At 39.3% G+C, this 27,168-nt stretch overlaps 1 protein-coding gene across 4 annotated transcripts; it reads right to left on the reverse strand.

The window, feature by feature from the left end:
- Positions 1–26,907, reverse strand: LOC141744518 (solute carrier family 22 member 15-like). Of its 4 annotated transcripts, none has more exons than XM_074590667.1 (12): positions 25,825–26,907; positions 23,039–23,185; positions 19,381–19,513; positions 18,537–18,701; positions 16,808–16,937; positions 14,869–15,090; positions 13,061–13,201; positions 11,174–11,259; positions 6,926–7,034; positions 2,520–2,592; positions 1,924–2,087; positions 1–1,006 (listed from the first exon to the last, which is right to left on the reverse strand). In XM_074590667.1, the coding sequence occupies exons 1-12, from the start codon at positions 25,882–25,884 to the stop codon at positions 994–996; spliced, it is 1,443 nt and encodes a 480-aa protein (XP_074446768.1). In that variant the 5' UTR covers positions 25,885–26,907; the 3' UTR covers positions 1–993. The 4 variants fall into 4 exon arrangements, with proteins under 4 accessions (XP_074446768.1, XP_074446767.1, XP_074446769.1 ...); XM_074590666.1 differs by lacking the exon at positions 25,825–26,907 and adding an exon at positions 24,579–25,564; XM_074590668.1 differs by lacking the exon at positions 25,825–26,907 and adding an exon at positions 23,283–24,560.
- Between the last annotated feature and the right edge of the window lie 261 nt (positions 26,908–27,168).

Below are 27,168 nucleotides of genomic sequence, written 5' to 3' on the forward strand. Positions count from 1 at the left end.
GAAAAAGCAGCACTCATAATAGAAACGTTAAATAATTTTCTTTTTAATAACAACATTTTGCTGGCCATCAAAAACCTGTAACATTTGTGATGCATTTATTCCAATATAAATTTACTGTTAACCAAACATCCTGACCCGCCTTGCAGGAAGAATTTCCAAATCTTATGTGAAATGTATTGGATTACATATTATTACATATATTATACAATATATAACTCAATTTCTAGTTCCACACATACAGCTAGAACTTAATAACCTTTGTCTAAAGGTTACTTCATCCTCCCCTTTAAACGCACCTCTTAAAGACCTGACACAATTTTTCCAATCCAGTACTATTTTTAACTTTACGTATCTTTTCATGTACAACTGTATTAAAAAATTACCTACTCCCTCAATAAAATCCATTTATTCTCCTTTCAGATCTCCTGTTCAGGTTTCGTATGCTAGACACACTAAGGCCAACAACTCATAAAAATCTTTGGTCTCTTCACACGATGTGAGGTATACTGTATTTTAGAGGCAAAAAACCCTGAAGAGAAAATTAGCACATACAGGATGCTGTTACTTTTCATGATTACAGCTTGCCTGAATATATAAGGCCATCTAAATTTTAAATTATACCCATCACTTCAATTACAACATTATAGCTTAATCTGAAGCTAGCAATTACATCTTATAAAATAAATTAATACTTCATTTTAACAAGCAGTTGAGAAGTCCAAAGATCCAAAGGATGCTTTTGTTAAGTCATTAAATTAATGCACAGATTTGTCACCTCTTTTCTCACAAGCTTTGATCAACTTCTCCCATCTTCTCAATTTGCCTCCATATAGAATTGCTCAACATGCAACAGACGGCATTATACATGAGTCCTCCAACATTTCTTGTCAGACATATAGAGCAAGACTCTGCCCTTGGACTGTTATAGCACCTTCTCAATGGAAGCTTCATTTTCCACCACAGACAGGCCTTCTGAAACTTAAGAGTTTTCTTCTAACTGGTTTCCCTGTCAGACAGAAGAATAATAATTATTGAAAAGCAGTTTATGTGTCTTATTTTTCTTGTCCTATTTTATAGGCTAGCAAGCGTGAAAACCAGAATTCATTGATTATTTTTTTTTAAATCAGAAGTGAAATGATCTTTGAAAAGCCTAAAAATTATTAAAAATACTTTTCCCTATTTCAACTGAATGCAGTATTATTATGTACTAGGCATAAAAAAAAGCATAATAGTGTGTGTAGTATGATTAAACTGATTAAGTACAATAATTACCAGATAATTAACAATCTAGCATATCAAGAAAAACATAAGAAAAACATATATTCTTTTATACCTACACTAAGCCTGCTTAGTTCTAAGCTAATAATTCCTTTCTTATATGAATTCCCCCATCTCCCTTTAAAACAAATTCTTCTGGGAAGCCATTCCTAAACTTAGGGGACATACTTCACATTTTCTATTCTATTACCCGTTGAAACAAATAAAGGTTTTATTTCCCACTTCAGAAGTTTTACTTAGTGCATATCAACAACAGAAAAACACTTTAAATGGCTCTAACCCAGGAGACTAATAAAGGATAACACACCTCCTCAGATATATATTAATTTTTGATTATGCTCCACTATAAAACATGACAAAAAGACACATTACAATATGTGAAAAATATGCCTAGTTGTTTTACTGCAAAAGCATGGGAATTTTGCTGAATGTATTGTCCCTGGTTATTTTAGACTGCCTTTCTAAAATTTGTTTTCCTTTAAGGAAACAAAAATCTCCCACTAAACGTGAAGGAAAAATGGCTTTAAAAACTTCATGCTCACATTCGTTCATGCACAATCTAAGCAACACGCACTAAATCACAGCTTGCATAAGATAGAGGGGAAAGTAACGCAAAGCTACAGTAAAAAGAAAACAATAAATTACTCTGCATCCTTGTCTTTAAGCACTTGGTATTTGGGACCCTGGAGATCTTCAATGCTCTCAGCAATTGGCTTATTTAGCGTTTCTGGCAGAAGGAGAGTCAGGAATCCCGCTGACAGGCCACTGATCCCAAACACCACGAACGGTACAGAAGGACTGAGAGATTTCTAAAATTAAAGATCCATAGTAAACACCAAACATTGTTTCCCGATCTTAAAATGTACAATCCATGTGAACTGCAGTCAAAACCAAAAGACTACAACTTTACACTCCAGCGATCTGTGCAATTATCTATACACTGGTAGAACAAAGAAACCCAGAAAATGTCATTTCACAGAAACAGCTTTATAAGAAAAACTTTGTTTATGTGCCTAAAAACTCAGATATGGAATAACATTAGATTATTTCCAAAAGGGATAAAATACCAAGTATTTTTAAACACCTTGTTCATTAAATCTTGAAATTGAGTGAACGTTATTTAATTTTTCATAAAAACATTTTTTCAAGAAATACAGGCATACATGGTGCCAAAATCAGCAAAGTGCTTTTGAGAGAATTTAATAAGTCTGAGTTGTGTAAAAAGTAGAAAATAATCTTACCATAGATGGCACAAATGGAGCCAAAATGCCCCCAAATCTGCAGGACATGGAACAGACACCCAAGCCAGCGTTTCTGTTTCAAACAAAGGATGAAAGATTTGTAGTTTCAGAACACACAACTGAATCCTGCACAAACATGTGGTGACACTGTCAGAACCAACTTACACTTTTTTTTTTTTTAATTACCAATAGCCTTTATTTAAGAGAAAAAAAAAAAAAAAAAAGTTGTTTTTACAGACCTCCAGCAGTTACTCTGAAGATTTTCTACAACTACCTGCCAGCAAGGTAAACCCTGCCCTTTCAAACCCTAGCAAAACCACCCTGTTGTGCAATCCTTCACACAAGTCTGAACAAAGAGAGAGGTTTTCCAACCTGCCTTACAGGGCAATTTAATTGGACATCCCTGTGCTGGATGGGGCAATGATTTCAAAATTTGGCAGGATCTTCAGACAGAAGATCCTGAATGTTATCTCCAGTTCAGCCTCTCTTCTGCCACCTCAGGTTGCAGAGATGAAAAGTCAGTGCTTACCTCCACACAGAAAATAATTATTTGCCAGTGTGAAGCTTGAAAACATCTGTCCAGATGTGTCACTAGAGGGGCTGCTGAATTCCACGCTCCCTTCAATTTTCAGACAAGTTTAAAACAATATCATCCAGACGGTGATAATCAGAGCATGGGTTAGAACAGCAGGATCCTCTTCAAAGATCCTCTTCAGAGAAAGTTACAAAAATCCTCAAAGTCTTTCATTTCCTGATTGAATGCCAAAATCTTACATCTCTGTATCAACTCCTAAATATTTAACAGCCCCTCCAGAGACTGACATTAGCACCCATCATCAGTGAGACAGCAAGAACCGGCTCATGGTGGCCATTCTTTTTCCTACATCTCTCAGTTGCTTCCTCTCATCCATCATCATCCTCAGCCACACCACTGAGCTGAGCTGCTCCCGCTCACCCCGCTTCCTTTTCCTCCTCCAAAGACAGGAAGAGAGTGACAGGATTAAAGATGACCAGCAGAGAGGTGACATGGGTCACTAGTATACCAAAACCACCCACCTGCACATCCCTTCCTAATGGCCCTTTTCACAGGTTAAGGGAAACGGATGATGGAAGGAGTTGATGAGAAGCCAGTGACTTTGGTGTAAAAATAAACAGACAAAGCAACTTTTTTCTCTCATCAGAGCCTCTTGGGAAAAGGAAAATAACAACCCACGCTTCCTCACATTGAGGCAGCATTGATCCAAACCCCACAGGACAAGGCCAAGCACCTCCCCTGTCAACAAAATCCCCGAACAGATGAGAGACACCAGTCTGTGTGTGAACCTTTCACTTAGAAGCACCCTTCCCACAGACCCTAAGCCTGTCCCATCAAGAGGTTTGCTGGCTCCTTTTTCTCTGGAGTAGGGCAAAAGGTGATCCTAAATGCAAACTGTGTCATTTCAATTCCGATGCAGAAGGAAAGCAGTTGTTAAAAGACTTTAGGATATTTTTAATTCAGAATTCACCAGCGTTTGGGTCACGTAGGACAACGTCATGTTATTCAAGAGGAAAAACGCATTATTGCCCAAGTTGATACTAACACTATTAGTAAGTATTCTTGAGATGCTGCGCTGCTGATAGCTGACCACCCACTCTGTCTTACCTTACTGCCCCAGTTCCACCACGCTCACCAGAAAGCCTACTGAACCTGACGGCTGCACGTGCTCCCACCATCCCACGGAGCACAGCGCTGAGCTAATGCCAGCCAAAACAGCTCTACAACCAGGGTAATCACATCAGCCTGGAGCCTTGCTCAAGCCAGTTAGTCTGATTCCATCCATCACATACAAGGATGTCATCACTTTGGAACTCGTTGCCCAGAGAGGTGGTGGAGGCCCCATCCCTGGAGACATTCAAGGCCAGGCTTGATGAGGCTCTGAGCAACCTGATCTAGTTAAAGATGTCCCTGCTTACTGCAGGGGGGTTAGACAAGATGACCTTCTTTAAGGGTCCCTTCCAACCCAACACGTTCTATGATTCTACCATTTTCTCATGAAAAAACCCATGAGTTTATTTTTACATCTATATTACTAGAGCTATGATTACATTTTGTTTCCAAAGACAACCTTCCTTTTTGTACAAAATGCAACAGTAGCAATGTTTTTTATTTTTAAATTCTGTTCCCTAGCAGGTATTTTAAAGACATATCAAAAAGGAAAAAAGCCCAAAGCAGGTATACACTCTCCAGCCCACAGCACCCCCCCATTTCTAGCATGAGGTGTATTTGTCATTACTCCATGTACCAGTTAAAAAAAAAAAAAAAATGCCTAACAGTCCTCGTGCTTAAAGTAATAAGTAGGTTTAAAATAAGGAGCAGTAATACTGGAGACATTTAATTTTTCTGCAAAAAATGAAAAATAATAAAATGCAATCCAAATGAAAATAATAAAATGAAATCCAAATTAAAAATAATAAAAAAGTTTATTCTACCTCCTCTCCACTGCTCCAGAACGGTGTGTGTCTCATCACATGGCGTGCCTTAGCTCCACTGTCAGAGCAATGCCAGCATCACCACAAAGCTTTGCAAGGACCACCAGATGGTGCTCATGTTTCGCTTTAAATTAAACACTTGCCCATCACTGCTTTTCTTGCATGAACTATACTTGCAATTAAAGTACTGGAGAGATAAATATACTTTTAAATGTATGAAAATTCCACACGTGAGAAATTTTCATATGGTTTACTGTAGCAGTTTGTCGTATTATTAAACATGAGTGATCTAATAAAGCTGCTAATTTTTCAAACCGTATTCATTCTTGCATTTTCTCCACTGGCCGTCTGTATCTTTGACACATAAAGTTACTTTTTTGCCCGAATATTAGTGCAGATTCTCAGATGAAGCAGCACCTCACTGGATTAATTTATGTATTAAATCTTCCTAATCACAAACATCTAGTTTCAAACACAAAGAGCCACTACTGTAAATCCTGCCAGGTATGAGCCGTCACGTACTGGGTACTGAACATCAACGGGACTTTGGAAGACAGCATAACATGAAAACAGTGAATCAAGCAAACACTGAGCAATTAAAACATTTTCAGACTTAATTCTCTGGATTCTCAACTCTAGAAAACCAGAGGGGACAGGAAAACAAAAAGTCAAAAACCAGCCACTGAAGACAAAAAAACAACAAAAAAAAGAGGCCTTAAAGAATACAAGGGTTTGGACAGGGATGCAAACAAACCCTCACATCCAGTTTCAGTCAGTGTCCCTGGGACTTGCCCTAAACCTGCGCCAAGAATCAGAAGCTCGGTATCTAGAAACAGTCAATCCACCTCCATCTTCACAAGTATTACCGCAAAAATTGCATTCACAGACCAGCTTTTATGCCTCCGTAACATAGGGTAATTTGTGAACCTCAAAAGAACAAAAAAGCCAATCCAAGGAGTGATCCACATTTACTTATCTTTCCCCGCAAAAGCCCTCAGTGTCCTGGAATCAGGTGATTGACATCACCATCCTAAATACCTCTATGGTGCTAGCGGACACGTCCACCAGCTGGGACACCTTCCTACTCCACATCAGCTTCCAATGTTCCTGCTCTCTCCAAAGAGGGCTCAATTTTTGCAGCAGTTCTGTAGTTGCTCTTCTTGAGCAAGTAGTGCAACATGGCTCAAATTCTGAACACGTGCTTAGAAATTCAGAAAGTCACGTGGAACCAAGACGGGGGTGAGAAGAACAAGACTGTGTGGTATTGTATTTTCCTATCTCAGGTTTATCTTGGGACGACAGGAGAGAGAGAGTAACCTCGCAAAGAGTTGGTGAGAACTATGAAAAATAAACTAAGGGTTTAGCCCACCTGTTCATGAATTAAATGGTGTAAAGCAAATTACTGTCATACAGAAACTATTAAAGTGAGTTGCATTATGAATATTTAAGTAACAAAGATATAGAAAAGCACTTGTTTTTCAGCAGGCAAACATAATCATATGGGAGATGTAAGTATATAGGAGGACTGTAAACAGTCCTTACTGCATAGTCTATATTTATGATTAAGTTAGCATACACTTCCATTACATCATTATGTTTGGTTTTGTACCCTGTAATTTTACTCCCCAAAATCAATAGTAGAAATGAGAAATACAGCACCTAGCATTGCCAGTGTAAGAAGGTGGTTTTCATATTTTTATTCTGGATTCAGACCTAGAGAAAGGTGCCACAAACAGCCTGGGAAAGTGCATTGCTGCAAAACGTGTGACTAATAGGAGAAGCCCTTTCAAGCCCTGGCGAGCTGCCTTAATTACAGAAGGAACTCATCTTGACATTTCAGGTAAAAATAATTACAGATAAACATTAAAGCACACCAGCAATCAGTATCACTGGGTGAGAAAAGTATTTTCATTTACCCAGAAGTTCTGTTGAATTACCTCAGTACTGTTGGGTATAATTCAGATGTATAAATATACACAATGTTGAAAGCCGCGCTGACCATCATTTTTCCACACAAAGCTAACAAAGTGGGACTGAGGAGCAGACCTTTCAGGAAAGAGAAAACAAGCTGTAAGCATAAATAGTCTGTTTTCTTACTCTTTTTTACACAATATTGAAAACATTCCATCCTCTTTAAGAGACCATCACGCAAAACTAATGTTTCAGCCATACATTTTTCAACCGCAAGCACAAAAGCAGTACCCGAGTTCTTCCCAACCATTTTTAAGAGCTGGTGTAATATCTGATACATAAAATTATATTTAGGACCAAGAAAAATCTGGCCCATTTATTTGGGAAAGCATAAAACTACCACAGCTCTAAATGGAAGGGCTAATGCTTCCAGGTCTGCAGTCAGAATACCTTCCCAGGTAACTGCATTTTAGACAGGAACAGAAAACATAGCCTCCTGGACTAATTTATTAGATTAAAGCCATAAAACTTGATTCACCTCAATGGTTTACTTGCTCCCCAAGGACATCCTGTTGGGATTTAAAATGCAACAGCTTTGTAATTGGCAAGAAGAAATGCTAATGCAGCCCAGTTTACTAACAGCCAGACTTTAGTTGGCTAAACTGAAGCGTGCATCTTTGAAAGTCCAAAAGAAACCTGGCTTTTATTATCCTGATTTTGGTTATGGCTATGTTTGCACCATCCATTTTAACAAAAAGAGAATTTAATATATACATTTTTTAAGCATGAAAAAAGAATGAATGCTACAACTATCTGTATTTCAGGTTCTCTTCCTCAGCACTGAGTTTAGCATGCTTTGGGTTGGATCAAATGATGTCGGTTAATTAATGGGAAACTCCAATTGCTCAATTGCTTTTCTTTTAATTTTGCCCTTGAATATTTTCAGTTCTATTCATCCAATCAAGTCAGATTCTGTTTCAACTGAAGCAGAAATTCACGTGTACATGAACTGAAATCCAGAAATTTGATTTAAATTCTTTAAGTGCGATGTATTTTTGCAGCTGTATCTGTAATTCATGCAAGACAGATGCAACATTTTCATCCAAGTTCTCCTCTTGCTCACTAAGATCTGGGATGATATTACACACAGTTGACAGGTGTAAAGGTGCGAGCCTGGCCCTCAGAGCCCTGCTGGGTGTCATTAGAAAGCTGGGACATCCCTTTTCTTCCATCAGCCAAACATGAAGCGACGAAGAGGAGATTTGTAGTTCTCAAAAGTGTTTTAAAACTTGCTGTTTCTCTCCCAGGGAGGCTTAAATTGAATACGGCATCTCCACATATTAGAAACGTAGCATTAGTGCACTTGGGAAGTTTTGGTCTTACTATCAAAAGAGAAGAAAGAGCCTGTCTAGACAGTGAAATGAGCACTCGGAAGCTCAGGAGTGAATTTAAAGCGCACTGTCTTCTCCAGGTTCCCCTCGGGGGACACTGAAGGCTGGACACGTAGGGAATTATTGTGGGTTTAGAAGCACACTGGAAATTCACTTCACATCAGCTGCCTTGTGTAAGCAAGCCCAAGGATAGTCATTATATTTTCCTCATAGTCTTGGAACACATTTTTAGCAATTCTTGCAGAATAGTCCATTATTTTCTTTACGTCTATAAAATGTAACGCCATCAAGCAGGAATGCACTTTCTCCTGTGGGGATTCTGGTGACCATTTGTAGGTTATTCGCAGGGTCCAGCCGAGCACATCCACACAGCATCTTTAGCCCTTCCACTGTATTTTGTCTAACACCCTTTCACCTGAACATCCAGTAGCAGCAGTGTGCACACAATTCTGCCTGAAACAGTACAGTCGGGGCGACTGTCTCAAACCTGGGTAAAAGGCAAAGTTGTAAGTTCTCGCTAAATTCATGCATTTGAGTTTTATTGATAAGGGATAGTCTTCCATTAATTGATCTTTGGGATTCAGAGAAGTAAAATGGGGGATAGCGGTGACAAATGGTGCTGACATTTAAGATCTTCTAGAACAGGAGTTGCTCTGTGATTAAGTTTTGATGCCATCAATGCCGTTAGCAGCCTCACTTGCAGTGCCATTATGTAGATTCACCCTCAGGCTGTCATCTTCATAAGTATAAGTTCACTTAAGCAGTACCTCTGAAACTAAAGGAGTCTTTAAGTTTACTTCAGAAAAAATATCCACCAAGAAAGGGTCGTTCTCGACACCAAAAAAAAGAATATCCAACATTAACAAAAGCTGAGACAAAACTGATTTAAAGAACTGCAAATTTTCTTTCCTTCAGTGGAAAGCATATCAATGAAAATCACAAAACATTACTATGTGTTCAATGGAAGCAGATAAATCTAAATGAAAGTTAAAATCTCATTACCCCTAGACTAAAAGTCCTCTTGGCCTGCTGGACAGACAAAATGCAGATGTCTTCGTGCTTTACAGCAGCTTTTGAAAGAAAATAATATTACAGCTCCGTTCCCCCTCCGCTGCCACTCTGCCTCACCGTCTTCCAATCTGATACTCGCACAAATTAATTGATGAGTTCTAAGCGATAAGGAAAGACGGAGCTGAGGGACGTATCAGTTTTTACTTAACCATTGAGACAGTTTTAGTCTCAAATTCAGTACACATATTTAATAACACAAATGTTCTTGGCTGATTCCACAGGGGAAATTACTTGGATCAGATTCTCATTCACAAGTTAGCAGAGTTATTTAGAAATTGAGTGAAGGTTACAGACGTAACAGGCAAGTCCCCAATATCTCAATAGAATCTTAAATCCCTTGTAATAAAATCAATCACGCAGAAGAATGCAGACGTAGACAAACCTAAGAAGTGTTCTCCTTAGTAACAGGAGGGTCAGACTAGAGATGCAACAATCCTCATTTCATCTAACATGACTCATCTTCATCACGCTTGGAGCTGAATTTCTTTGTATTTAACTGACACAGATCACACTGGGCCAAGAACCAGCCTTATTCTTACCACAGCGGAAAGTCAGACATTTTAATGGGGTTAACGTCAAGTCAACTGGAAAATGTAGAGGACTTCCTGAAACTCAGCAACTCTTCAGGAATTATTACCCTATCCTGATTAATCACTACTAATGAGCAAACTTGTTGGAAACAAAGGGAGAAACTGCCTCAGTAAAAGGAGCAACAAACATCTGAGGGTTTCAATTAACACAAGCACGGCAAATAGGATTATGGGATATTTTATCTCTGTTTTTCTTCCTGAGACTTTTCCGAGATCAATTTGAAAGGGATGCTAGGCAGCATTTATATCTGCTAAGGATAAACACAACCTATAGAAGGCTACCTTGTAATCACACCGCTCATGCTCCTCAGTGAAAACACTGTTAAGGCTAAAGTATTTCTACTGAAGCAATATTAAGAACAATACAAGCAGAGAGCAGCTGCTTCTACTTGTCAGTGTCATATCGACATAAGTTTTCAGTAGCTAAAATAAAGGTTAGTACAGAAAAACTATACTTGAAATGGAAAGAAAAGTGAAAATACAAGACCTAATATACGTGAATGTCACTGACAATGTTAGAAAAAACACACTTTTTGAGATGAGAAATATACTTGATGATACTCCAACTGTTGCCATGAGCTGTCCTCGCAACTGCATAGTACCGCAATATACAACATGAGATTGAGAGAGGCAGCAAGCTTCTTGCCATCCCTATGGCTTCCATACTGCAATTCTGACTTCTAATTTTCAAGTACAAAGTATTTTTTTAAAGCTTTCTAGTGGTTTGGTTTTTTTAATGATGAATTAAGCTTCTAATTCAGGAAAATCTCAGTTCCTACTTCTATAAATATTACATGCCACCAAAACAAATGTAAAGATAGGCTTGGCATCTCACACTGTCAAGATCCAGTCAAACTGACATTACACTGCACTGCGCTCCAGCTATTAAATCATCCAGTATTACAAGGTAAACTCCTTAATAGTGACAAATGAATGCAGCATCAGTATTTGAGACAGACGGTGATAGCTTGGTCTGACCTTCAAAGAGCCAAGGCCTTGCAGTCAAACTTAGTCAATTAACAGGGTCAAATCATGCCTGCAAGAAGTTAAAAGCAATACAGACAAGACCCTGGCTCCCTGACCAGCCCCAAAAGGAAAAGACGGGTATAAATGGACAGGGCTTTATGCCCTGATATACTCAGTCACAACATATTCGTTAAGTTGTTTTGTCAGCTTTTATCCAAATTAACAAACATCTACTTTAGCAGCAGTACATACTTACCAGCATCTGCTGGTAAAAACATGGTAAATATACATGCAAATCCTGCAAATATCAGAAAACATGTTGTAGTTTTACGTCTTCCAGACCTAGAAGGAAAAGAGAGCATGCAGATGAAGACAGAAACAAACTCCTTCTGTATTTTTTGAATTTGTCTGCAAAATACCAACTAAAGTACACAGCGGTATTAATAACAGTTATAAATCTATTACACCTTGATAAGTGATTCAACTCTTACAGTATTTTCCTAGTTCTGTGTACTGAAGTACTCCAACAAAAGCCTTCCTATTTCTACCCAAGCTTTGATTTTTAAATTATTGAATTTTTAGGCTTGAGAAGAACCCATCTACGTCAGCAACAAGAACTCACAGAATTTTTTCCTCTCTGTACTGAGCAAGGCAACGGGCCCTGTCACCAAAAGGGTATTACAGTGCATACACACAAAGATCAAATTAATATTGGTCAAGAAAATGTAATTCTAATGCTTCCTAATATGTATTTCTCTTTTACAAAACTTTGCATAAATATATGCACTTGGGACACACACAGTAAAACTATTTTGTATGCTTTTCTGTCTAACGGTATACACATGGAAATAAGCAGAGGATATTTCTACTGCCTAGTGTTTTAAAATAAGAGAGAAGATGACAGGATAGCAAATCACCAGCCCACCTCCACATCTGCCGTACTTAAATATTTCATAATTATTTGCAAAGAACCACAAATAAAGATATCCTTAGTAACAGTCTGCAGGCATGTAGAAATACTGTACATGCTTGTTACTTTATAAAGTCTCACAGCTGTTTCTAACTGTAGAAATAGTTACCATACCTACCATACCAGTAGAAATACAGTATCTATAACAAACATAGAATACTTGTTTTTAAAATCTTCTAAATATTTTAGCAACAAAAAAGCTATACTTTAAGGATACTGCTCCCTAAAACTGCATGAAAACAGAGCAGCTGGCCTGTCACACCCTGTTTTGCATTAAGCACCTAAAGCTACACAGATCTTCGCTTCAGGAAACCAAAAGCTTGAAATTCACAATTAGTTTGACAAATTACAATGGAAAAAAAAAATATATAGAAAAGGACTTGTGCAGTTTAAATGCATGTCCTTGACTCAGGCTTCTTGGGTTTGAGGTGAAGGTTGGCTGATCGTTTTGCTTTTTAGCTTGACCAAGCTGACAGCTTTTTACTGCCCCAAAAAAACCAAAAGGTGACACCCTCACCTGACTGAAGAAAATGGGATTTTTGCCACTGACCTCAGTGACACCAAAAATATAGTTACAAAGATACTCAAATTGAAGGCTACATGAAACCCTGAGTAGCTCTAGGTTGCCAAACTGTTTGGGCTTTGGAAATAAGTACCCACGTAAAGAATGGCCTCCAAATATATTAAGGAGTATAAAAATACAGAGACATCGATCATTAAACCCTTAACAAAAATTGAAAGGCTCTCACTTCAAAGTTCTCTTTGAAAAGTTTAAGTACAAGTGAACAATGCTGCAAATTGCTTTCAACTGCAGTTGGTGGGCAGTACAAAATCAAGTAATTCTCAACAAAATATGTAGGAGATATATATAAGCTATAGATACTTAGATAACTCACTTTTTTCCATAAAGACCAAACTTGTTTTAATAACATTAATCATTGAAAAGCTCACCGCTTGAGTAATTCAAAAGATGAACAAAACTAAAAAAGAGAAGAGGCAGAAAACCAGAGTCCCATTTCTGTATTAACTGTAAAAACCCTTGCAGCAGAGTAAATCCCCAAAGAATCAACACTGTTTAGAAAAACAGTGAAGTATCTTACTGAGCAAAATGTTAATATTTTTCTAGGCTATCTACAAATATATGCAGAAAACCAGGAAATAAGTTCTTCTTACCAGGACTTCTCAATAAAAAACATGCAGAGAGGAAATGCTGGAATTTCTACAAGACCAGAAAGAGCCACATTTAAATACAGATTTCCTCTTAATTCACCAGCATTTAAAGTTAGTCCATAGTACACAAAGCTGCAGACGTACCTAAAAATAACCATAAAAGTTACATTACTAACATAACTAGTCTTTAGGGCTAAGGAGGTATTTAGAAAGTAAATTATGCTGAGTTATGGATGAGCTATATAGAGTTACATGCTAGGAAGCGAACTCTTATTTCCCCTCCAAAAAGGGAAACAAGGCAAAGAGTAGTTCTTATTTAACTAAACAAAGTAGCTTCTTGACAGAAATAAGTACTCATATATATGCACAGCATAACTTTCAAAATTTTCTAATAGCTTGGTTTTTTTCCTAGGTTATTTAGCAAATCTAATAAGCTTAACTCTAAGCAGATGATGCTTAACTGTTGCAAAGCAATCCTATGAAAGAAAATTATATGTACAGCCACTGCTTAACGCGTAGTGTCTTCCTCAAATCTAGGGAAGGCTTCCCCCACAAACCTACGATCCCTTTCCTTGTAAAGACTAAGCCCCCACATCCCCGCCCCACAAAAAAACAACAGTGGGTTGGAAAGACCATCAGATACTACAGACATTTTGCCTATTCCCTCGTCGCTCCCTTACTGTCCAAGCAGAATCTGGGCCAAGTGATATAGAAAAGGAAAGGTTTGCCTCATACAGGCAGAAGTACAGTCTCTGTCAATCACAGCTGAGGGTGGTGCTAAAGGCTCCTGGGCAACAGCACAAGGAGCTGGGTGACAACTGCCACGACACCACTCCAACAGGTCCATGAGCTGTATCTTAACGGGGTTTGAGACAGAAAAACCAGTGCTGCAACCTCTTCTTATAGAAGGTAAGAATGACTTTGTGCAATTTCTCATCATCATAATTACTTATGTTTACCTACCAGCAACTTAAAAGTCTAAGATGCTTCCGGAAAGGTCCTACTTAGCAAAGATGTTCCTGTCACTTATCCCACATCTCTGCGTAGCCCACACATGGAACTACTGATTTTTCTCGTCTACATCCTGACAATTGTCTCAAATGATGTTGACCTTTAAAGGGAAAACTTCTTCTTGGCATTCTGGAAAAGAGCTGTTCTTCCAACACATTTTAGCTCAAGCCAATTTGCAACAGCTGCTACTCTAACAGTACTCTAACAACAAACCCAACACCCTCCCAACCCCAGGGGTTCCCTCTACACTGCCATTTATTCCTAAATTTATTATATTACATCCTTCTGCGCTTCGGGGTGGGGTTGGTTTTTTTCCAAGTTGTACCACTTTTCAAGACAGCACCTAATATAAACTTATGCAATCTGTATTTTACCTTGCCCACGGTTTTCCTCCACTGAACCTGCGTAATGTGCTTATTCTAACACTTATTCTTACTCTAGATCTCTACTGTTGTCTAATCCCCATAGTCCTTTTCTTCCTAAAACTGGTTCAAATACAAATCCCCTCAGTAATTTCTACTTCAGCTTCTCATTTCGCTCAATGTAAATATTATGTTCTCGCCAGATTATTTCTTAGGTTTTGAAACGGTTTCTAAGTAACACACCAAAAATAAACCACAACAGCAATAATAAAGAAACGTCAACTTTACAATGCATCATTTTAGATTATTGTCTGCCATCAACTGACAAATTTATGATTTATTTTGAGGACAGAATTTTTAAGAGAAAAGGATGAAAATCTTAATCGTTTCCTCATGTCTGACTGACTCACAGCATCTCAGCATCTTGTTATTACATACCAGATGTACATCAGTATGATGGTTCGCCACCGAAGGACCGGGTGTTTTACTAAGTTTAGGATACCGGGTGCCGATTCATCCTTTCTCAAAGTTCCTGTGCTTGGTTTTAATTTTATATTTAATCTCTCTCTTCCATTACCAAGGGCAATATATTGCAACACATCTTCAGCTTCTGCAATTTTCCCTTGGGAATACAGCCATCGTGGTGATTCTGGGAGCATACTAACAGGAAAAAACAGAAAATCAATAATAACAAGTTCATTCCTATGAACACAGCACTACCGTCAATCTGTCCATTTTGCAAATTAATACTTTTTTTAAAGTACCAATACAAAATTCAGAGAAAAACATTCTATTTGCATTGTTCTGCATATTAAATTCCACATACTCTGATAATAATACAGGTAACCTTATAGCAGGATTGTTGGAGATATTTGACCAAGCACTCAGTCATGTTAGAGGAGTTTAAAATCTAAATCTTTACTTCTGCTGAGCTGATTTCTTAGGAAACGCTACACTAGCACTGTCCAGGAAACACCTCAGATCCCCTTATCTGAACAACCCAGACAAAACTTTGTTTTCACAAAGTGTATTTCAAGCTTCTCCACTATGGGAAGGGCTCCGAGTTGGAGGAAAGAGGCATTATTGGGGAATTACTTCTCAGGCTCCAGTTCTAGCTCATCACTGCCCACAGAAGTTTTAAATCTCCTATTCCCAGGTATAATCAGAACATCCTTGCTTACCACAACTTCAGTTCACGATTCCCGTTTTTTTCAGGTTGTAGAGCGTGCTGCTGCTTTTATACAAGCCAGAAAATAAGGAATGGAGTATTTTTAACTGAACCTTTACTTTCTCTGGTATTCCTAACACAGATACACATCCTACAACCAAACTAAACTTTCATTACTTCAGAAGATCCCAGTATTTTTAGTATTTGGGGGAAGTAACTAATTTCCATCAGAAACAGAACACCATAGAGGGAAATACATTAGGCAGAACTTCTTTTCTTGGCCCAGAGGTTTTGTTTTCCTTCATTACAGGAAGAGGCACAGGGCTTTTTGGCATGTTCTTTAACAGAACTTATTTCAAGAGCAAATCTATCTAAAAAATAATTGAAAATTTTAAAAATTGAAATTAAAAGGGTTTTTTTTCTATGCTGTATGCTAGACACTCCCTGTACTAATGTGTAGACAGCCTACTACACTAATTCTTTTATTTCTTCTGCAGCTTCAACAAGTGACCAGAAGTATACAAGGCATATTACTTGATTTGTTAGAAAAATATTTTGTAACAACACAGGCCAGACAAAGCTAACACTTTTAATTCCTTTAGTACTGATGCATTTCATAACAATTTTTATGAAAATGTCCATGTAGGAGTTCTAAATAGGAGCACCCAAGCACAACGGTGCTAGGAACAGACCCAAGGGACCTCAAAAGCAAGCAGAAACATAGCGTATCACGCTAGAAAGGCAATTCCAAGTGCTCTCGCTTATTTCCCTTTGCATGTGTCTCATGAAAAGAAACTCTAAAATCCCACTAGGATCACTTCCAGAAGTTCTCAAGTGCTGAAGGCCTTCCTTGGCAGAAGGCAGTGTTCCTGGCTGATGCTCCAGCTTGCAGCCTCTGGCAGGCTTTCCCTTCCCCAAGCAGATTTGTAATCAAGTTTTATGGGACAGCTGGCACACAGCTGCTCTTCGCAACGCTGGCCACTACAACAGTAACAGAAACACAAGCTTCTCTTCTGGGTAACCCTGACCTTCTGCTTCATTTAAAACTGCCTCTTCCTTCACAATGTGATTTTTCTCTTGCTTGGTTCACAAAACCATACAGAAAATGTCATCTGTTTTCATACTACTCTCTTGAATGATGAGAAGAAAAGTAACTGTTAAATTGCTGCATGTTTTCTCTTATCATTATAATGCACATGAACCACTTACAAAGAAAGAAGGAGGAAGATGACTCCTGGAGTATTCGATACCAAGGTGAGGTAGCGCCATTCTCTTACGTAGTAACCCAGTAAAGCATAAACAGCAATGCCAACTGCAAACGTCAAATTAGTTAACGAACCTGAAGATACAAGACCAAAAGACAGAAGCGATCAAAAGAAAAAAAAAAGTTCTTAAGCAGAAGCCTGAAATTCCTAGCCCATGATATACATAAATAAAACAGCAGGTATTTTATGAGGTATCTTTATGGCAGTTGTGAACCAGCTGGCTTAAGTATATTACCCAAACCCAATGAAGAATAACTTTGCATAATGTATGGGGGAGTTGTTTGGGTTTTTTTTTTCCCTTTCAACCATAAAGGGTGGTACATAGGAGAGCACAAGAAATTAACAGGAACCTACAGACTAAAGAGAAAACCTGAGGACAGGAAGGGCAAGTGTTGAGAGTAATTTATTCCAGTCTATTAAGGTAGTCTTGAATAGAGGTGGCAGGCTGGAACAGAAATTGGAAGTTATAAAAGTACAAGGACCGAGTTGAGTACAAAACCAGCTGCAAGCCAGAGGTTTATTACAGCAGACTTCTGACGAACAAGCATAAATAAGAACGTTGACAATAAGGGGTCACCTGAACTCCAAAAGCCTAACAAACCCTCTGCAGACTAACCCAGGAGATCTTGTACTAACCCAGAAACCCTCAGCTATCGCCCACAAAGCCCAGCTCACAGCCAGGAGCTCTGCTAGGAGGAGAGCTTCTTTAACACTGCAGCCAGCAGCTCCTGGGCAGTTGTTCAGCGCCTCTTTCTCAACAGCTGAGCAGAACTAGAATAAAGCACTTAGAGCGACAAGCGGCAGGAAACGGACTGTCTCTTCGCTCCATCAGGAGGCTGGGCCTGCAGGGAGAAAGGCTGGGAAAAGCAGAGAGAGACAACAGGGCAAGGGGGAAGGAGGGGCGGGAGAGAGAAAGGGCGTGAGTCAAAAAAGCGAACCCAGGAGAAGAAGAAAATTCAGTACTTAAAAATTTAGGCAGAAAGTTATAACTAAACCACAACTGGTCTCATACACCCCCAGGAGTCCAGAGAAGAAATAAGAAAAACAGTGGAATGAGGTAACTGAAGAAATGAGAGAGAGAAATGTGTTCGCAGCCACGGCAAGTCAGCATTTAGACCAAGTTTCTCCCCCATGTTGCATTAGCCAAAGAGGCGTTACAGCCTGAGCTACTCCAGCTTTACAACAGATTGACATGCAAGCATTAAATTATTTTAAGTCTTGGCAGAGGCATACAAAAAAGGACATTTAAAAATACTGGATGGTCAGCACATCCAAGCACTGGAAAAAAACACTATCCAGGCACTACGTCATTTTGTGGTGCAGGGAAACTTCAAAGAACACTTTCAAGAATGCCTCCCTAAGATACCATACAGCATCGTTCCGAAATTGGCAGAATCTGCCAAAACATGTTTGGTTTTTTTAATGTAATAGAGTGTGCAGATAGAAATTTTAGGAATCAACGTACCAGTTTTAAAACCTCAGTTTTGCTATTTATGAGGCAAACTCAAATCACATCTTCCTTATTCAGCCACCTTTCCCACAGAAGTTAGAACCTGGATGAATCACATCACGCTTATGCTACAAACTGACTTGGTACAAACTTAAAATGTAAGATACTGATAGTCAAACAACACATGGCACAGTAATAATGACTAAATATTCCCAAATCCCACCTGTAAATGACCAAAATGATTTTCCTACATATTCTTGTGTTAGGACAAATGACACAAGAGCCATTCCACCATTCACAATTCCAACAAAAAAACGTGAAACTGCAAATACGTCATAGTTCGGAGCTAATGCTGTGACATACCCAAAAACGACATCAAAAAATAGACCTGTAGAGAGAGAATAAAATGAAATTAGTACTTAACGCTACGCAGCTTGAACTCAAAAGAAAGGCAAGGACCACAGTCAGTTACTGGCTGTAATGAGTAGTCTATAGTACTTGTCTCTAATCTCTTGCATTTGGCTTTCTGAAACCACACCTTTCTGAAATATGAAAATTACAACCAATTTTCAAGCCACACACTTGTTTGCTATGCCAAAGATGAGGTTTCCTTGAGACAATCCTATCACTAAACAAAAAAACACTATAGCTGCGAACGCAGCTGGAAAACAAAACAGCAGGACATGAGTAACCCACTCGAAAGATGTTTAGGTAAATCATTCTCCCCCACCCTCTCCAAAAAAATGCAAATTATTTTTATTGGGAACAATATGGTTAGGCAATGCATGGAATACTGGGTTCCAACAGTGATAGTCAGAGCAAAACCAGGTTATTTTTCGTCTCCCATTGATATTCCAGTAGCTGCTATGCTGCTCAGCACACTCATACTAGCCAACTGTAGTGCTGCTCTACTCTGAGTGTAATGCTTTTACAGATCGCCGACTCCATATCATTGACAGAGCAGGTGACCCACGAGCAGCCTCCAGGTAGGGTGGCTCACAGGCAGAAAAGAAAGGGATGATGTTATCCACATAGAATGCTTAAGAAAAACCTTTTAAAAATCTTACCTGAGATATACACGGGTTTCCTGCCCAGTTTATCCGACAAAGGGCCAAATGTGATATTTCCAATGAGCAATCCAGCAAAAAACAGGGATGATGCAAGGCTTACTTTGTAGGCTTCTTGTTCAACTAGGTACCACTGTCAAAAAAAAGAGAATCTCCTTATTGTTAAAAGTAGTACACCAACTTGCTACCTTCCTCAAAAATAATAAAAATCTATCAAAATTCTTCTCTTACCACCTTATATCCAATTAAAATTTTGTTCAAAGTTTGACCGGTAAACCAACAATAGTCATACCTTTTCCTCCCTAACAAACTCACATCTCTCTCTACTTTCTCTCCCCCTAGAAGAGAAGCAGGAAAGGATTATGGAAAGATGTCCTTGTTTTGTAAAAACTCTAAGAACTACTTATTGACTACTCATTGATATTTTAGTATCTTATTTCCCATGTGCATTTATAATCAAACAAAAGTTAGAAATAAAATGATAGGTTTTCTTTAGAAAATGTACTTTCTACCTCATACAAAAGCTAAACTGAGGCAGCAAAATCAAAAATTGTCAGAAGAGAAGAAAATGAACTGACGGTGGGTTGAAATCAGAACGAAGCTTATACTATTTCCTAACGGGGCAAGGCACGCCAAGAGCTTGTGCTGCCCCTCTGCTACAAACAAGGAGAATCACCACTCACAGAAACTCACTGCTGACATTACACAAGCATTGCTGACGTCATGAACTTTGGAAAGAATGGCAGTCAGAAAATCCTAAGTGATTTTCCAGGAAAAAAAAAGTTAACTAACTCAATGAAAGTTTTACCCAAAGAAATATTTAATCGTTAGCGGAGTATTTCAAGTAATTCCCAGTTTATTTACTTGAAAAATTACTTTCAAAAAAGTGGATGAGTGTCATGCTGACTTTTCAAACAGCATGTGCAGTATGTCCTTTGGGGAAAGGAAGAAGGATCATAATCATATTTACTTTTGTTAAGTAGAAGGTTTAAAAAAAAAAAAAGCGTAAGGGAAGAGGCCCCTGACCAAAATCCAATACAGCACACTAGGACCTCAGCCTTGAAGTGTCTGCCTTGAATTAATACAGATTACCGAAGAATATTAGGAATTTACCGAACCTTTTAATTACAGCAATCTCAAGGAACATATGCTTTTACTCAATCAGAACTCACATAGCGGCAAAGTACAGAGAAGACACAGTTCCAGCCACCCAGTAACCCACCAGTTACCTGTGCTCTACCCATCCAGCAGCCTGCAAGACATTGCAGAGACATTGCAAGACATTGCAAGACTGCTTGCAGGAGCAGGACAAGATTTAACACATTCACAGGACGCCGCCTTTAGTCCAATGTACCCGGTGTCCCAGCACTTCAGAGTTTTGAGAGACTTTTGGATGCTCTGGGGAAGTAAAATTCCTGTGCAGCAGCACTTGCAGCTGGTTTTTACTAAACCCCGATGGGTAGTAAATTCTACCCTATCACATTGGGTAAAGATCTAGCCCCGAAACTTATGGTTTCTTAACTTTCTGAGGAGACTTCAACAATGAAACATTCCTGGGCACGAATCCTCAGGAAACTTCAAGTATATATACATATATCACAGCCTGTGCTCTCCAAGGCACAGAGCACTGCTGGCATAGGTCCTTCTCCGTGCTAGCACTCCACAGCACAAAAATTTCAAACTCCCAGTTCTTGTCTGTGGAGTATTTCAGGCTGATACAAGAGACAGAACAACTTTATTCTCCTGGATATAGTTGTAAAAATCAACTTCTCAAAGGTGAAGGAGCTTTTGTACACCAAACGTAAGACATTCCTGAACCCAGATAAGCATCACCACTTGTTAAAGCAGGGGACTGAGTTGATGCCAAACCAAGAAGCAATTCTAACAGCTGTATTTTCCATGAACCAAGCCTGAAATATTACTTACAAAGTCTTAGTTATGCCCAAATTAATTGCAATGATTAGTTCTTGAAACAGAACTGAAGAGCTGCTCTGAAGTTTTGTTGCACCCCAGAGCAAAATGGTGCTCCTGCCAAACCAGAACAGAACTGAAAATATTTGCTGTTTAAGCTCCATCACCAAAACACCGGAAATAAACTTTACAAAAGCAGCTTCCTGTCTCAGGACAGAGCAAGAGAAAAAGATTGCAAACTGATACTTGTGCTGCTTAGCATGTCATGAAGTTGCTCATATTTTAACAAGCCCAATATAATAATCTGTGAAGAATATAACTCAAAAGAATGTGTCTATCTACTTTATTTGCACAAAAGGAACGTGTTAAGTATTTGTCAAAATTAACTGCAGCTTGCCAACAAAAACGTTGCCAATTTTGCTACCACCAAAACAGATACCCTCTCAGCACTTTAAATCCACATGGCAGTTTGATTTAGTTACTAGACCACTAGGCATACAGCCGGACATTGGCCAGCATCTAGAGATTCCATGAGAAGACTATTAACAATGTAATTTAAAAATTCTTACAATAAAGTTACTGAAATTAATGGGAACATAAATTTATTTCAATGAGTCTTGAGAATTACTACATATTTTGGAGACATTGAATTTTAACTAATACTGTGTTTTTAAATGTAAAATTTGCTGATTTATGATTGTAAGTTAAGCACTACCCCATATCACGCATCCTGCTGAGAGTCTAAAACTGAAGTGGGATCTTGGAAAACAAGCCAATAAAAAAAAAAAATCTGTTTCTGACAGAGGATATGATCCAATATTACATCATTCTTTCTTATGTCTAGTCACTACATTTTTCCAAGATAAACGTTACACAATCACATTTGGGATAATGGGAAGGAAGTAAAAATTTGGCACCAGCTACACCAAGTGCGAACCTGTCATATATGAGTTTACTGACAACTGCTCCAAGAATTCCATCAGCAGGACTCTGACAGTTCACGCTACAAGCCAAGCCACCCACGCAGTCCTTTTTCTGGCACTGGCAGCACTGCCTAGGTCACTCATGCTCGCCTGAGTGATTATAGCCCAGGGACTAGCAAAAAGCAAACACAGCCTTTTGCAGGGAATTCACAAGGCGCGAGGATGAAGGGTCAAGCTTTTGTCCCACTCAGCAAACTCCAATCTGTTCCATCTCCCACTCTCACCACACGCTAAAATACCCAGACATGTGGTGCATGAGTTTCATTTTCACACTAGTTTTAATCTTTATCTTCTGTGAGAAACTAATGCAGCTCATGGTAAAGCTTACATGCACAGCAGATTGCTCAGACAAGACAAATTGAACCTTTCTTGGTAGAAAACAGATTATTAGGAGGAGCTCATCCTAAATTCCAGAGTTATAAGCTGTAGTTAAATGATCATTCTTCTTCATTAGTAATGACTTCCAAAACATCTGAAAGTAAAGAAAATTGAAAAAAAAAAATAGATAATAGAAAGAAAGTTTAGCCTAAATTAATAAGTATTAGATTTATGTAGGAAAGCTAAACTAATAATTTAGTCATATACTTTCAGATTTGAAAATAATAATAAAGTAAGAGAGCCAGATGGGTGAGTTCCAGTAATTTTAATAGTATAAGCAAAACATTACACTAAGCCGTGCTCAGCTTTTACAAGCGCCACATCCTACACTAGTGGCACAAATCCCAAGAACAGAAGAAACGGTTAGGCGCGACGGATGTACTTGCCTCAGTTACTATAGACGTGAAGTTGTCCGCAAAATGGATATGCTTGGGAAGCTCAGCTCTGCTCACCGGAATTCCCTCTTGGTCTATATGATACTCGGGCACAGCTCCCACAAGCACAATAAGCATCGACTGACAAGCCACGTATACCTTAAAATAAGACATAATCATTTACCCTAAACAATTCCAAGGGGACCTGATGGAATACTATAAGATTTTCATTAAACAGGTAACAGTTTCCCCCTACCCAGCATCACAAACAAAATGCAGTCAGTCTACTGTGTTTAAATCCCAGATGTGATCATCGAGGCAGTTGGGAGCAGTGGGTACTGCTCCAGAGATGCTGGTGCACTTTCAGCGAAAGCTTCATCTCAATGCTCTCCTTCCTCTTGAAAGGTTGTTCAGTTTGTTCTTGCAATTTTGCAGACAGACACAGGAAAGAAAGATATTAAGACCTCCATCCTAGTTTCATTGCTGAGATTTAACACTTAGACCAAGATTATTAGAAACAAAAATTTTACTTACTATATTCAAAGAATACAACCTGTAGTGACAAGTCAAAAAAAAAAAATCATATTTTTAAAAGTCTCTGCTAGTTCTTTCCATTGCAGAGATTAAAACCTTGACCTGGATCATTAGAACCAGAATGTGCAGGAATAAAGAAGATTTTCGTGAAGAAACACTTATGAGAATATTTATTCATCGCTACGGGCTTCAAGATGTTTTGAATGTCTTCCAGACTTTGCATCTGATTTTATTTTTTCTAACTTAAAATAACATTATCCTTAAGCATATCCACATATTGGTGATTTTCAGCACATTACCATCGATGGAACAGTTTTGAATCTTGAATGGCTTCCTTCCTTGGAAATCTTTGGGTGGCAGATTTGGTTGGCCATTGCTTTAACGTGCCATTTTTTTTCCTGTTCTTGCCTTGGACATTATTGCAGAAAGAAATTCTAAACAAAACCCTGCAATCAGCACAATCCCTCTCCCTCCCAGCAGTGTTTAAACCCTGCACTAACAGGAGGAAGCTTGTTACGAAGAAACTGAAGGAGCGGAACAGATAAATGTTTGCATGCGGGGGTGTGGACGCTATTTAAAGACAGCACCCTGCATACCACTTCTCACAAGAGATTTAAAAAAAAAAAAAAAAAAAAAAAACAAAACAGAAACACTAAAAAAAGCCGTTGCTGCGGTTAGGCTCCATTTCCTTCCACTCAGCAGAAGCTTAAAAAGCAGTTTTTGAGAAGTGGGAGATACGCGTAGAAATAAGGAAAACGGATCATAAACTTTGAAAAGTTGAGCACGTAAGCCTGCAGCGAGGCCAGCAAGAGGTTTGAAAAACAACTCGCAGAAGGCGCAAACCCCGCCAAATCCTATTTCGAAGCGGAGACGGAACCGGGGGGGGAGAGGATGCTCGCCGCGACGCTGCCAGGGGCGGGCTGCTCCGCCATCCTCCCCGAGAGGTACCACCCCCAGCCCACCCCCCCCCCCCAAAACTCCCGCAAACCCTCGGAAGACCGCTGCCGCCCCGCCTCACCTGCAGCAGCACCAGGAAGGCGGTGAGCCGCCGCTGCCCGCCTCCGAACTCCCCCGCCGCCCCGAAGGCCTCCTCCAGCCCCGCCGCCATGGCCCGCCCGCCGCCGCCCCGCCCCGCCCGCCGCCTCCCCCCCTTCACCGGCTCCCACCTGCCAGCGCTCCGCGGCGCTCGTTACTTCACTCGTTAATTTCGTTTAAAAGAAAGTGATCCAGAAGAATCGCTCTATGAGCGGAGCATGGGCGCAAGGCCACCGAGAGGGGAGATTGTTCGAGGTGGGCTGGAAGGGGACATGGCCTCATCTCCCCTCCAGAGCCCTCTGGAAACGGGAGCAGCTCCCGCTCTTCCCTTCCTTCACCTCGATTTTAAGAGAGGCAGGATTTTTCATCAGGATTTAATCTAGCCTAGATAACTGCAGGCTGCTACCAAAGGTTAATTTTGCTGTGTCGCCTTCTCTGGCCGGATCTGGTAACAGGGCACCTACAGAACAAGCCCGTTGTGCTTGTGCCGATTCCATAAAACAAATTAAACAACCACACATGCTCTGCTCACCCTGTAGCTTCCATCCAGTTTACCGAGTGCCACCTAAACACCCCACATCCTGCGGACAACAGGAGAAACTCCAGGCAAGTTGGCAATTTTCATATCAAGAATAGAGACTATTATTAGACTATTTAGTAATAGATTACTATTCTAGAAAATAGATATTCTTTATTAATAGACTATCAACTATTACAAATTAGGGCTGGGGAAAAGGAGTGTAACAAAAGCACAGTGTGTGGCCTCCTTTGGTGCCTTCAAGATTATAATACGCATGGTTACGCTTGCATTTTTCCTGGCATTATGTTTAGAGATGCAGCTTTACTATTTCATTAACTTTATACAGGGTTAGGTTTGGGGTTTTTTGAGTTTTTGTTTGTGGTTTGGGTTTTTTTTGTTGTTGTTGTTGGGTTTTCAGGTTTTTTTGGTTTGTTTTTTTCTTGGGGGGTGTGTGTGTTTTTTGTTTTTTTTTATAACATCTTTGCTTTGGGGTTAAATCTTTCTCCCCAGTTAGCTGTATCAAGAAATACTTTCCTTTGAGGCAGTAGATTAGGATTACCTCCCTTTAAATGCTCTTAGTCCAGGAGAACTAAAATGAGTTGAAAGATTGGATGGGATGGCGCAGCTCACCGAGAAAGCAGCAAGTGCCCCACGACATAGTGGGTATGTTGCCCAGGAAGAGCTAAGCAAGGGTCAAAGTGCTGCTTACCTTGGAACTGTGACAGTGTGGATAAAAGTGGTTTTCTAAATAATTTCTGAGCTTCCTCATCCATGTTGTCACCGTACATTAGCAGACGGTAGTGAAATCCTAGGTTTTATTTGAAGTCTTTATAGCCTCTGCTCCAACAGCTTTCGCGATTCCTACCCTAGTCCAAACAGAGCAATCTGTTGCTGAGCCGTGGCAGCAGCAGGCAGACGAACAAGACGGGCTCCTGTTTTCTTCCTAAAGAGATCTACAGAAAGGATGAAAATAATTTTGGAAGTCTACTGATTTTACAAGACCAATTAGGTTCCCTCTCATGTTCAATCACCTGTTTTCCCACGTTAATGTGGAAAATACACAAACTTAAAGTCTCAAGGAAAAAAAAAGGCCCCAAAAAACTGTCACCATTGCTGCATCCGCTTTGTCTTAAACATTTTAGCCTAGGACATACGTACTGGCACTATTTTAGAATCACCAGATAATCTAGACCTGAGCAGGTCTTCACCAGCATCATGTTAAACAGCAGGAAGACAGCTCTTAGCCCGCATTGACCAATGTTCCTGCTACCTGCTAAACATTAGTTGAACAAACAAAGGCGGGGGTGAAGACATCAGCATTGTTTTCTGACACCCACAATTTCTTCAGCAGGTAGGGAGTTAGTACTGTATGACTGTTCTGACGTTTGGAACTGAAGCACTGCAAGGTCCCTTACAATCAATCTGTGCTTCTGGGGAACATTTTCATAATGCTTAGGAGACAGTAGCAATAAATAGTAGTTTTTAAATCTTTCTCCTTAGTTTACCATATCAAGAAATTCTTTCCTTTGAGGCAGTAAGTAGGAAGCCTTGCAAAAAAGGTCCAGAAAATGTGGTTACCGAGGATTTTTGCTTGGATTTTACTGGGGGTGTTAACAGCTTGCTTGAAGTGAGGTTTGAAAATGAAAAGGCTCAGGTTTACCTATGCACCTCTTTCGCTGGTTACCAGAAGAACTCGATTTGACTAGGAAATACAAAACAAAATCTGTTTGTTGGCACAAACAACAGTAAAGCTGCATCAATAAAAAAAAATATTAAAAAGAGGCTAGCACTAGAAGTGGTTTAATTTAATAAAAAAAAAAAAAAGTCCAACAGTTCCCCGGGAAGCCATACTCTTTTGGGAGACTAAGCATCTTATTTTGAGTTGACTCCAAACTGAACATCTAATCAAAATATGTAACACTAAAGCATTTTCAAGTTACCTCTAGCAGGGTAAGTTTCATTTAAGATTAAATCAGCATCAGGCTCCATAGCAAAACCTCAGTGACAGTTTAGTCGTACTTCAAACAGTTTTAAAAGTCTCTTCAAAATTCAG

This window comes from Larus michahellis, chromosome 6 (genome assembly GCF_964199755.1).
Source record: "Larus michahellis chromosome 6, bLarMic1.1, whole genome shotgun sequence".
In the NCBI taxonomy this organism is placed as follows: domain Eukaryota; kingdom Metazoa; phylum Chordata; class Aves; order Charadriiformes; family Laridae; genus Larus; species Larus michahellis.

Bases quoted from the DNA above. Each gene is read 5' to 3' on its own strand.
- LOC141744518 (XM_074590666.1), bottom strand. From the start codon at position 24,668: ATGGCGGCGGGGCTGGAGGAGGCCTTCGGGGCGGCGGGGGAGTTCGGA. The intron at 18,702-19,380 runs GTAAGATTTTTA...CTCTCTCTACAG, and splicing joins GAAACCCGTGTATATCTCAG to GTCTATTTTTTGATGTCGTT. The intron at 2,088-2,519 runs GTAAGATTATTT...CTTTAATTTTAG, and splicing joins CTCCATTTGTGCCATCTATG to AAATCTCTCAGTCCTTCTGT.